Genomic DNA, 13,070 nt, shown 5'->3' on the forward strand with positions numbered 1-13,070 from the left:
TTGTGGATTCAGACCCAAGAGCATAGAAATCTAGACTCGTGCTTCAATGCAGTACCAAGGGAGCATTACACTGTCAGAGGGGCAGAGGGGCCATGAGGTGATATACCAAGGCCCTGTCTGCTCCACAGGTGAACTTGAAAGATCCTATGACACTATTTGAAAAGGAGCAGAGATGTTCTTCCCAGTTTTCTGACCAATATTTAGCCTTCAATCAATATCACTAAACCAGGTGTTCTGGACAGTGTCACGTTGTTGTTTGTGGAATCTTGCTGTGCATATTTGGTTACTGAAGTTCCCTACTTTATTAACAGTGAGTACACTTCAAAAGTGCTTCTTTGGCTGTGAAACACTTTGGGATGTCCCAAGATTGTGATAGGCACTACATAAATGCAAGACTATTTCCAAATTAATTAAAAATACTGTTAAATTCTGACATCAGTCACACACGTGAGATTATATTATGAATAACTGCCAGTCACTGTTGGAATTCTGTTAAAAATGCTTGTAGCTGCAAAGATTATTGGTGGGAGATTACAGGTAGGGAGCTGGCCCATTCCCCTCCTGACAGTCTACACCCACCCTCTCCACCAAGCTGTACCACAGTAACAATCCTTTTTGCTTTTCTTCCAACTATCCTCCTCTTATGCGCACACGCTGTAGCCATTCATCTGTACAAAACAGTTAATAGATACTGTTCAGTTTCCCAGATTGGCTGACTCTCAGTTGGTGAATGAATGGTTTGAACAAGCTGGGCCAGAAGGATTTGAGAATGTTCTACCTTGATCCCAGTTCATAGAAACCCTGACCTCAGCAATAACCACCATCCATTTTGGCAAAATCGCCTCAGAAATTTGTCTGGATTGAACGTCTGTGAAAAGGTCCCTGGAGGATTAGCAATTCTTAAAATGCTCAAAGAACCAATTTCAGCAAGTGGAACAGTTTTCTTCTTATAATCTTAAAGTAGAACAGTAAAATCCACAACAGTAGGAGAACTGGGTAGCAGGATGATTGGGGATAAAAATCTCATTTTGAAACCTAATGTTAATATTCCACATCTGCATTCAGTTGGTATTGAGGTCTACCAACAATGCCTGTGACATACAAAGGCTTTTGCACCCAAGTTAATATGGTTATTCCCATAGCAATGTGCAGCGTGGTAAACTACTTTTAGATGTCCCAATTTCTCACCACTGCTTTTTAACTCTTATTCCCTGGAACTCTTACTGGGCCTCAGTGATGCTTCTTCTACATTCTGCTCAAAAAGATCTTTCTTCTCAACTAGAATGTTGTGTCCAATTCTAGGCACCACAGTTTATGTAGCATACAAAAGCATTAGAGGCATCGCAGCAAAGGTTCACGAGAATGTTTCCAGGAATGAGGAACGGCAGTTAAGTGGATAGTTTGGTCAAGCTGGGACTGTTCTCCTGGGAGAAGTTTGAGAAGAGATTTGACAGGGTGTTCAAAATCATGGAGCGGTCTGGACAGCATAGATAGGGAGGAAATGTTCCCATTGGAGGATGGGGCAAGAACCAGATGGCACCAATTTTAAGTGATTGGCAAAGGAAGTAATGGCAACATGAGAGAAAGCTTTTTTTTTAAATGCAGGAAGTGGTTGGAATCTGGCATGCACTGCCTGAGAGTATGATGGAGGCAGATTCAACTGAAGCCTTCAAAACAGAATTGGCTAATTATCTGGAGTGAATAAAACCTGCTGGGCTATCGGGGCAGGGTTGGGGGGGGGGGGGGGGGGGGGGGGGTGAAGGCAGGTGAGTGAAACCAGGTGAGTTATTTTTGTAGAGAGCCAGGACAGACACAATGGGCCAAATTATCTGCTTCTCTGCAGTAACCATTCTATGATAGTGGAAGTCTAGACATTGGACATCACTAGGTCAGTCAGTCAGGAAGGAGTTACAGCAGAGCCACACTTAGTCCTCCATTTATTTAAACATGCATTAAAAGAGGCTGCTGGAGGATCATCAAAAATGGGTACTCTGGCTGATTCTGCCCCTGCCCAAGCCCAAGAATCCTAAAGCCAATTGTAGGCCATCTAAAGAGCCAAACACAGAAGAGATATGTTCTTATTCCAGATAGGATCCTAAGAAATAGCAGGAGTAGGCCATTTGGCCCCTCAAGCCTGTCCCACCATTCAGTAAGATCATAGCTGATCTGCCCCGGCCTCAACTCCTCTTTCATGCCAGCTCCTCATAGCCCTCAACTCCCCAATATTTCAACAATCTATCTACCTCCTCTTTAAATACTTTCAGTAATCTATCCTCCAGAAATCTCTGGGGTAGAGAATTCCAGACATAAACTACCCTCAGAATAAATTCCTTTGCACCTCAGTTTTAAATGAGTGTCAGCTTAGGTCTTCAAAATTTTATCCTAGAATGGGGTTCAAGATGGGAGGTGTCCCCCAGTCATAGTGAATTGCATGAACTAGATACATATGACACTCTTGCACCCTTCCCACTGGCAAATCAAGGACAGAAATGACATGAGCTTTGTTCAAGTGTGGCAATCTCAAGTAACCAGAGAAAAGCAGCAAATCTTTATTGAAGCTTTGCAAATCCGTTTTGTCTAGTTGACAAACTCTTTCACCTCCGACTCATCTCAATTTATTTGCTTCCATTGTGAGTGAAAATATGCTGCTGATCTGTGAAGCATCAAAAAGGCCCATTATCATCAAGCAGCTGCGAGTGCAACCAGCTGATTAACTGTCTCTGTGCTTGGTCCAAGCATGGTCAGTTGCACAACTGCAGTCTCAAACTAGATATCAACAGCTCTTTCCTTATCTGTCTTGGCACACTCATCTTCCTTCAACCTAGTTTGTGCACTAGTCTCTCTCTCTCTCAATGCATATTTCTGTAATTCTCCATGCAGGAGAGAGACAAGAAAGAAAATGGGAGAGGAGTGTGAAAACATAAATGGGAATTAAGGGTTCTGGAACCAAGGGGGGGGGGTAAATGGAGTTAAATTACAGATGAGCCACGATCTAATTGAATGACAGAACAGGACTGAAAGGCCTCTTCCTGTGCTGAGCAAGTGACTCACCTTCTTATGCCCTATCTGGACAGGTGCCTCTGGGAGAATGGCTTCGTGTAAGCATGTGACTTTCTTCAGCGAATTTGTCTCTTATTTGCAAATGAAAATAAAGCATCAATCTCTCTGAAACATGCTCATTGAAGACAATATTCAGCAGCTAGCATATCAAGGTCAAACCGTTCAAGTATGTTGTGGAAAAGTAAAAGCTCAGTCTGCGTGAAATGGTTTTGTGCATTCTGATCAGCATCATTTTAGCTATATTTGATAAAATTAAATTGGATTGAGCAGAGGATGTCAGGGAAACACTTGTGTTTTTCCCTATTACTAATATCAAAATCATGCTTTGTTAGTGCATCGAACTTGGTTCTGCAAAACAATTTACACATGTAGCTAGACATAAAAGCAATACATGGGTCACAGGTTTGGGACTGCCCACCTTTCCACAGGTTTGCTCCATGCTGTGCTACAGCAGTGGCACACATTCCCAGGACCACATTATCCATGTACACACTGAATTACGTTGATTCCCAATCCAGTAAAGCCTCAAGTTAAAAATTCCAATATTCTCAAATTGTTCCATGGCCTCAGCCCTCCTTATTTTTACATCCTCCTCAAGCTTACAACCCTCCAAGAACTCAGTTTTCCACCAGACCGGGTCTCTTACACATCCCCTAGTTCCGAAGCACAACCCTCACCGTCCCCAACCAGGACCCCAAACCTGCAAATACTGACACTGTCCCAGGACCCCTACCAATGACTCCTTCCCCCCCCAGAAGCCCCAGAAGCCCATAATCAGAGATGTCCAGGGAACAACCCCTCCTGCCACCAGCTGTAAATGCTGGCACTTTCTAAGATTACCCAAAATATTCACACTCCTGGGGAATCCGCTCCATCTGCTAACTAAAGGAACAATGATTAAATGCAGGAAGTGTTTTTACTGGTACATAGCAACAAAAATAAGATGCCAGTTACCTTGGGACCAAGGGAAGGAAGCATGCATTCTCCATTGCCAGGGAGAAAGTCATGAAACTATCCAGTTATTGTGAATAAGAGAGTGATGTACTGAATATAACTCCTGCCACTTGAGTGAGGGAGTGATGCACTGAGCTATTCTCCCCACTAGAGTTGTGAGATGAACACAAGTGTTCATAAATCTAATGTTGATACAGATCAATAACTGGAAAATCTTATCCATTTGAAAAAGGCAATAAATAACCTATTGATGGTTATTTTCCATTTGCAAACTCTGCCTTTTAATTTTGGTACAATTGTAAGATTTGTCTAATCAGCATTACTCAACATCAACATAAAGCAGCCCACAATCTCTGCTCTTTCACAGAGCACTGCCCACTATGGTATATATTAAATAGTGATGTCTCTCAGAGTGCAACACACACTGTGTACAGATTGAAAGGTCACAGCTAGACCGGAGCAGACAGTTTTTACTCGATAGTTACCTCTGGGGCCCATCATTTTATTTTTTGAAATTCACTGTATTGACTCCTGCTCCATGGTCTACACAGAGTTTAACATTCCAGAACAGAGATAAAAAACAAATCTACAGGAAGAAGAATAGTGCTCATACAGCTCTGGTCATCCCTGACTAAACACCTTGTAAAAGACCTCAAGTGGTACAGCACATTTCATCATATCAACTAACACATCCAAGCTTTGTGAAATTGGATTCCCACTGTACCAGGTCCAATTCTGCAAAGGAAGTTTCGGGCAATTTCCAAAAAAGTGATTTAAGATATTTTAAAGAGGAGAATAAAAAATGTTGAAAGGCTCCTGTATAAATCAAATCTTGTTACACTCTAGGCTCGACTATTCCAATGCTCTCTAAGACTGGCTTCCCATCTTCCATAAAATTGAGCTCATCCAAAACTCTGCACCCAAATCCTAACTTGCACCATATTCCAGTCACCCATCACCCATGTCCTCACTGATCTGCATTGGCTCCCAATCCAGTAAAGCCTCAAATTTAAAATTCCAAATGTTGCAAATCCCTCCATGGCCTCACCCATCCTTATCTCTACACCCTCCTCAAGGCTACAACCCTGCAAGATCTCTGCGTTCTCCCAGATCGCTTCTCCTGCACATCGCCTTGTTCCTTACCTTACCAATTGGTGGCAGTGCCTTCAGCTATCTAGTCCTTGCACTCTGGAACTATTAGCCTAACTCGCTGCTTCTTCGTCAAAAGATTTTGATCACCTATCTTAATATCCCTCTTTGCTTCAGTGTTGATTTCCTCTGCAGCACCTTGACACGTTTTACTACATTAAGGGCACTATATAAATGCAACTTATTGTTGAATGAACAGAGCAAAAAAAGGTACCAGTAGCTTAATAGCAAGAGAAAATGGAAAGTGGCATCAGGCATGATGGCCACCAGAAGGATGTACTTTTGAAAAGATCTGCTAACTCATTGGATTATATACTGTTGACAAAACTGTTTTGTGCACTCACAATTGTTGCCAAGCAGCAGAATTATGAGCAAGTTGCTTCTATTCTTAGTGCTTTTTCTCATGCTGTGCGAGATGCCTCAACAGGTCCCAACCTACAGCTCAGTGAGTTTTTCACCCTGTGATTTAAGACACTGGCATTTAATCAGTGGAAGCCAAGAAATTGGTTATTTAACTGATCGATCCAGCTCATTCAGACTCTGTCCATCAGTCCACTCTGAATCCCACATTAACAGGATTCTGAAACTCTCTCCAGGTTCCCATCTTTGCCGTGGAGAAGTTCATGTTTTATAAATTCACCACGATCCACTTCTAACTTAGTGCTGCAAAGCAGGAAGTGGGGCAATGCGACATTACATGATAACTTCAGCTCCTTCACCACGCTTACGGCATATTTACAGGGTGTAATAGTAAGACATTTCAATAGCGTCATGAATGATCAGATTAAAAGACTGAATATAGAGTATACAATGAACAGGATTAAATAGTTAAAACAAACGCCTGCCAGCGGGGAGAACACAGGATCAGCAGGACATTCGGCCCCTCAGTCCTTTTCGATCATTCAATTTAATCATGGCTGATCTGTGATTTAACTCCATTTTCCAGCCTTGCTTCCACAACCCTTACCTAACAAAATCTACGCACTTTCCCACAACTGTATTGTTTAGTAATTTACATATTTCTTCAGCATATCATTCCCCTCAGCAGGGGATTATTCCACTAAACCTCAGCTGTGAAGGCCTCCACAGCTCTTTGGGGGCAGAAATTTAATGATATGCTTCAACTATCAGTGAGAAATAGCCCAAAGTGAAGCTTCATTATTGTTTGTGACTTCAGCAGATCTCTCTCCTGTGCTAGAATGGGTTAACACTTGGAGACTGTGACAGCAGACATACCAAATAACATTGAAAGAAGAGGATCCCTGCCAGCAGCAGTTAGTGTTTGGTCCAATATTTCTCACCCAAGAAACCAGTCTTGTATTTTTTTTTAACAGTGCATTACACCACCACACATCCAATGAAACACTTTTAAAATGCAATCACTGTTTATAATGTAGAAACAAGGAGGAAATGAGACAAAATGGCTGTTTAGGTTGATTGAGACAAATATATCGATAGTGGCCAATTTTTGCTAGGCATGGTCCTCTCCACATTGACACCCATTCTCCTATTGCTGTTCCTTCGAGAATGCAGCACCTCCTTGGAGTCCCTGCACTAAACGATTACTTCCTACTTTACAGAGTATACTTGGTGTTAGTAAACACTTCCTCAAAGGTTAAAGTGCAAAGAGAGCTTTGTTTATCGCTAGGTTGCTGATTCATTTTTCTACTCCGAGATGACTGTTTATCGGGTTCAACCCCTGCAGTGCTGCTTTCTCTCTCTCTCTCGCAATGTTCCTGCTGTAATTTAAAACCAAACAGGCAGGCACTATCTGGGATGTGTTTCTGGACTCACTCCTCTGTTGTTTCTGACGAGTTCCCAGTACAGCAACTGTTAACACCCTGCGCTCTGGCTCAGCTACTGTAAATGCACCAGTATTAACGCAGTGGGCCGAATGGTCAGGTACACTCCTGGCGAGCTAATGACCACACTGCACCAACACACATGCCATTGCCATACTTCCTGTTCATTTCAAAAAGTTATTTCCAAACTATTGAATGGAATCAGCCTGCAGCACCAAGTAAACATGAATTCAAAGAACATCAACAGCACCAACATTTTAAAAAGGGATTAAAAAAACACAATCGCCTATATGAGATACAGGGGGCGATGTGTGCAGCGTTTACAAATCGAGTACCCTGTAAGTGACAGCTCATCTCAGACCTTTTTTTGCCTTTTAACAGTAGTTATTCTGAAATAAAATTGTACATATATCTCAGCAAATCCCATTAACGGCTGGATTCAAGATTTATCAATCACGCGGCAATATAAGTTACGCCGACAGAAACAAAAATATTTGCACTAAAAAGCAGGTGGCTATTGCCAGCTGTTACTGAATTTTAAACTTTGTTTAAAGATTAAAGGTAATTTGTTCGAATAAGATCAGAAGCTGTCGCGTTGGTCTCTGTATGGGACTGGAGTCTTGCCTTTGAACCCTGCACATCCAGACGCTACAGTTCCTGAAGAGAAGAGATGACCCAGGCTGAAAGGAGCGTGGACTCGCCTGCAACTTGGTCACCTTGTGAGGTGCATTGGGTTGGGATTAAAGGATGCAGAGACTGGGGGCGGGGAGGGAAGAGACCACATGTGTACGAATTGGAAGCTGGCTCAACCAGCAATCCACCACCATCTGTGGGTCTATACGGAATGAATGGGTCAAATGTCCTGTTTCTTTGGTGTGACTTTGTAACTTCTACATTCAAGGAACTGCCCCCACCCAAACCCCCGCTCAATCCCCCCACCACCCACGCCGGTCAGTCAGAGGACCGTGCAACATTTAAAAATCGTATTTATTCTCCTGTTTAACATTTTGGGCATGTTAACAGTAAAGGGTGATGCAGCAAAATTTGAGTCAAAAAAATCAAGGCAGGACATTTTAAAAGAGAGATTATTCAGTCCCTCGCTGGTTGAATTCATTACAACACAACTGCCATTATATTAGATATTAAATTGGTGGATTGGTTAAAGGAGCCAAAACAGTCGTTTCGGTGGCTACTAATTAGTTAAGTTTTCCCAAAAGACTCAAATAAAGGTACGCCCTGTTTTAGTTCTACATCAATCTCCTTCCATTGCCCGCAGCGTCCAACATCTAAGCCTGACCTACTGGATCTCCCCACCCTAACTAGATTTCAGTGATCCTTCATTCAGAACTCGAGTCATTCCACAGAACCCCCTACACTCCCACATTTTGTCATTCGTCCTTAATACAAAAATGGTAAATAAAAACTGCAATACTAGGGTCATTTCTGCATTCAACCATCAACTCCACAATTTTTAATTATACAGAATCATCGGACTGTATATTTAGAAAAACATTGTACACAAAAACAATCTCAAACACCTCTCACACACAAAATGTTGTAAAACCCCTGTCAACTCTAACAAATTCCTACAAAGTTGGTGCCAGACTATGAACCAACAACCCAGGCAGTGCCACTCACACTGAGGAAAATCACAGAGTTTAGGAATGATCCAAGTTGTACTGGGAGATCTCCAGGCCCCTGTCCTGTCAGAACTGCGACCTTCGCTAGCATTAATCTGCTACCTGTGTCGGACTGGTACAGATCCAGGCTGTCCCCTCACAGTCACACTCGTCCCTCTCCCTGCTCCCTCATACCTCCCTACACTCCTAACCTCTCACTGAACACTCATTCACTTCTTCCTCACATCCACATCCTTTTCTCCCTCATACACCCTTCCCTCAACCCCCCCAGTACCTCCCTCTTTTCTTCCCCTGAATCCTTCCTATTGCCTTAACCTTCCTCGTCACAGGGTATTCTTTTTACCACTCCCCGCTGGGTGCTCCCCTCCCGTTGCCCCACTCCCCGCTGGGTGCTCCCCTCCCGTTGCCCCATACCCCACTGGGTGCTGCCCATTGGTTGGTCAGCTCGTCTCACCCAGTCCCCATTGGTTGCTCCTCTCTCCGCCCTCACTCCCCATTGAATGCTCCACGCCACTCCCCCACTCCTCATTGGGTGCTCCTTGCCCCTCCCCCAATCCCCATTGGATGCTCCTCTCCCGTCCCTCACTCCCCATTGAGTCCTCCAGCTCCTTTCTCTCTCACTCCCTCACTCATACATGGGTGCCCTCCGCTTTCTCATTTACCCATGGGTGCCACGTTCCCTCACTCTCCCAGGAGTGCCTCCCTCACCTTTGACACACCCAGGTATGCTGCCCTTTCCTTCAATTCTTTCATTCACCCATGGGTGCCCCCTCACCCTTTTCATTCACCCATGGGTCCCCCATCTCCCTCACTCCTTTCATTCACCCATGGGTGCTCCCTCTCCCCCACTCCTTTCGTTCACCCATGGTGCCCCCTCACCCCTTTTGTTCACCCATGGGTGCCTCCTCTCCCTCACTCCTTTCGTTCACCCATGGGTGCCCCCTCCCTCACTCCTTTCATTCACCCATGGGTGCCCCCTCCCTCACTCCTTTCATTCACCCATGTATGCCCCTTCTCCCTCACTCCTTTCGTTCACCCATGGGTGCCCCCTCCCTCACTCCTAGTCGTTCATCCATGTGTGCTGCTTCTCCCTCACTCCTTTCGTTCACCCATGGGTGCCCCCTCTCCCTCATTCTTTTCATTCACCCATGGGTGCCCCCTCTCCTTCACTCCTTTTGTTCACCCATGGGTGCCCCCTCTCCCTCACTCCTTTCATTCACCCCTAGGTGCTCCTCTCTCTCTCTCTCTCACACACACTCACCGTTGGGTCCCCATCGCTCGGCATTTTGCTTCACTTGCTCCGGACTCAGCCCCGTGTTCTCATTCACCCCGAAGTAAGCTAGAACTTCCTCCACAGTCTTGCTGTGCGCCTTCTCCATGCTGTCGGCTCCCGAGCCCTGCCTGTTCCTGGGGGACTCACTGATCTCCGACTCCGACTCGGGCTCCGGCTGCAGCTGCTCTTCCTCCGTCTTCTGCTCTCAGCCCTCAGCCCTCAGCCGCAGGTGTGTTTGGCTCGGCGGAGCTGTCGACACTGACCCCACCCCCTCTCCCTAAGCCCCTCCCCCTTCCTCAGCCCCTCCCCTTCCCTGGACCCGACCCTTCCTCTGGCCCGCCCCTCTCACCCCGACCCCGCCCCTTTCCCAGGGCCTGACATCATCAGAAGCGGGTCCTGGCCGCAGCCTCTGATTGGCTGTCAGTGTAACAAACTCGGTCCTCTCCTTCCTTATTAAATCTGAACTGGCAGGCGGGCAGGAAGGCTTCCCTCTAGTTCCTGTGTGTGGGCTCACAAACATCATCTCCACACTGCAAACTGTTTGATATGGTGCAGAGTAACACTGATCACCGTGCCAAAGGCAGCCAGAGGGTCACAGTCCTGGCAGGAGACTCACTGTGTATCTCTCCCAATGTCTCTGTTTCATTTACTATCTGCTGAATCTTATATATCCTTATTTACCAAGTTTTTGTTCATGTAGATCTCTCCTGTGCTGTTCAATGACCCACATTTTGCCTTTTCTCTATATCTATTATCACTGATGATACTTTCTAATTCTTAAGTGGTCTACAGGTCAATTAACACATTAACATATTTTCCGTGATAACTGCATTGTTTGTCCCTCCACTAAGTTTCTCTCTATTTCCCAACCTTCACTATCTCTCAATCTTCAGATCTGATGAAATATGCACAGCTGAAATGTCAAGACCTGCCTTTCTTTTTCCAGATGCTGACTAACCCGCTGACTTCCAGCATTTTTTGTTTTCATTTCAGATTTTCCTTTTTATCTGATTGGAAATTAAAACTGGGAAGAAATGAAAACTTGGTGGAGGCAGGGGTTAGTTTGTGCATATTGCATTTTATGCCTCTTTTTGCCAGTTTATTTCGATCACTCAGTCATCCACTTTCACAGATATGATGGCAAATCAAACCCTTGACTGCCTCCTTGCCATCAGGCTACCTGTCCTACATCAAGTGCTGTATGAGTCACAATTTAAACCAACTACACATTGTGAATATTGAAGCTGTTGTCTTTGGCCCTTTCTCAAGTTTTCCTCCATTACTACTGGCTCCATGTTCTTCCCTGCCAGTCTGTCAGGCTGAACTAGATCACTCTTAATCTTATCGATCCTTGTTACCACTGTACTTAGAAATCTGGAATCCATTTTGGTAATTCATTGAATATTTTTAGGCAGAGCTAGATAGATCTTTGATTAACAAGCGAGTGAAAGGTTTTCGAAGGTAGGTGGGAATGTAGAGTTGAGCTTACAATCAAGTCAGCCATGGTCTTATAGGAGCAGGTTCAAGGGGCCGAAAGGCCTACTCCTGCTCCTAATTCATATACTCCATCAGGTTGAAGAATCTTACTCAAAAGGGTGAGACCACAATCACACATCAGGAGCTCTCTGTGTGAGCCTGAACACAAACTTAGTTTTTCAAACTCAAAAAAGGGAAAGCAAGGTATGGTAGATAGCCTGTTCTTGTGTGTCTATGATAGCTCCTTCCCTGAGTCCTTCCACCCTTGCTACATCTCTCCCCATCCTCCACAAAACATATCTATTCAACAGTGATCCCGACTGCCTCCCCTTGGCTCCCACCCCCCACCCACCATCTGCTCAGGTCCAACCCAAACCTCTGAAGCACCTTGGGACATTTTGTGACATTAATGTTGTTATTGCTTTACCTAGTCAGGCAAACAATCACACCACACAAAAAAATGTGTGAACATACCAGGAACTAGCTTATGTGAGCTGGCAGCCTGAGCAAGCCTCAGCACTACAAAGCACCAATGAGAAAGTTTGGACACAATCCCCACGTCTGACTGCTGTCCAGTAATTCTAATTATTAGTATGTGCAGAACATAGGAACAGGATTAGGCCATTCTGCCTCTCAAGCCTGCTTAGCTATGTAATTAGATCTGGTTGATCTGTACCTCAACTCCATTTAACTGCATTTGTTCCCTTACCATTTATACCCTCATCTAACAAGAATCTCTCAGACTCGGGCTAAAAACTTCAGTTGTCCCTCCATTCAGAGTCTTTTGGAAGATTCCTGTTGCCCTTAGTCTCTAAGTGTTCCTTGATTATTCTTTTTCATATTTCATTCATTTTTCTTTGTCTCTTTTCATAGCCTGCCTGACTAGGGGGCTTGTAAATGTTTCTCTTACGTTACTATATCATGGGCCTTTTTTCCCTGTGGATGCCAGGTGAGGAAAGAGCTGAGGACTGAGTGCCAAGGTCAAATATCAGACCAAAGTTCACCATCAAACTCAAAGAAGAAAACTTACAATTAAAAATGGCCTTTCATGAGCTTAGGATATCTCAAAACACTCCACCACCCATGAAAAACTCTATATTTTACATGTAGTCACTGTTGGAATGTAGGAACAATGGCTAGCGATTTGTGCAAGATCCCACATTCAGAAATGCTCTAATGACCAGATAAACTATTCTAGTGATGTAGTTTGAGGGAAAATCTTGGCCAGGACATCAGGAGAACTCACCTGATCTTTTGAAAAATAGCGTCATGAAATTTATTTTATCTCCACCGAAAAGGGCAGACAAGGGCTCATTTTACTGTTTCATTTGAAAATTGACATTTCTGACAGTGCAGCACTCCTTCAGTGTGGTACTGGGAGTGTGGATTGAAGCCACAACATGCCGTCTCAGAGGTGAGAGAGTTACCTACATGTTGAATAACGACTTGGATGAAATAGTGGAATGTCACCAGCAACCACAGAAACAGTCTCCCCCAGCACCCACAGAGACAGACTCCTCCAGCACCCAATGAGGCAGACTCCCCAAGCATCAAGAGAGCCAGGCACCACCAGCACCCACAGATCCACTCTCTTCCAGCACCCACAGAGGCAGACTCCCCCAGCACCCACAGAGGCAGACTCCCCAAGCACCCACAGATCCAGACGCACCCAGCACTCACAGAGACAGACTCCCCCAGCATCCACAGAGGCAGACT

The 13,070-nt window shown here is 44.7% G+C and overlaps 1 protein-coding gene across 1 annotated transcript in view; it reads right to left on the reverse strand.

Annotated features, from left to right (window-relative positions):
• atp2a3 (ATPase sarcoplasmic/endoplasmic reticulum Ca2+ transporting 3) overlaps positions 1 to 10,131 on the reverse strand; it is a 255,948-nt gene extending 245,817 nt beyond the window's left edge. The window contains exon 1 of the mRNA XM_041197530.1: positions 9,867 to 10,131. Within this exon, the coding sequence (XP_041053464.1) occupies positions 9,867 to 9,984 (118 nt within the window). The 5' untranslated portion in view covers positions 9,985 to 10,131. The remainder of the gene's footprint in view (positions 1 to 9,866) is intronic.
• Between the last annotated feature and the right edge of the window lie 2,939 nt (positions 10,132 to 13,070).

The sequence above is a fragment of the Carcharodon carcharias genome, chromosome 10 (assembly GCF_017639515.1).
Source record: "Carcharodon carcharias isolate sCarCar2 chromosome 10, sCarCar2.pri, whole genome shotgun sequence".
NCBI classification, from domain to species: domain Eukaryota; kingdom Metazoa; phylum Chordata; class Chondrichthyes; order Lamniformes; family Lamnidae; genus Carcharodon; species Carcharodon carcharias.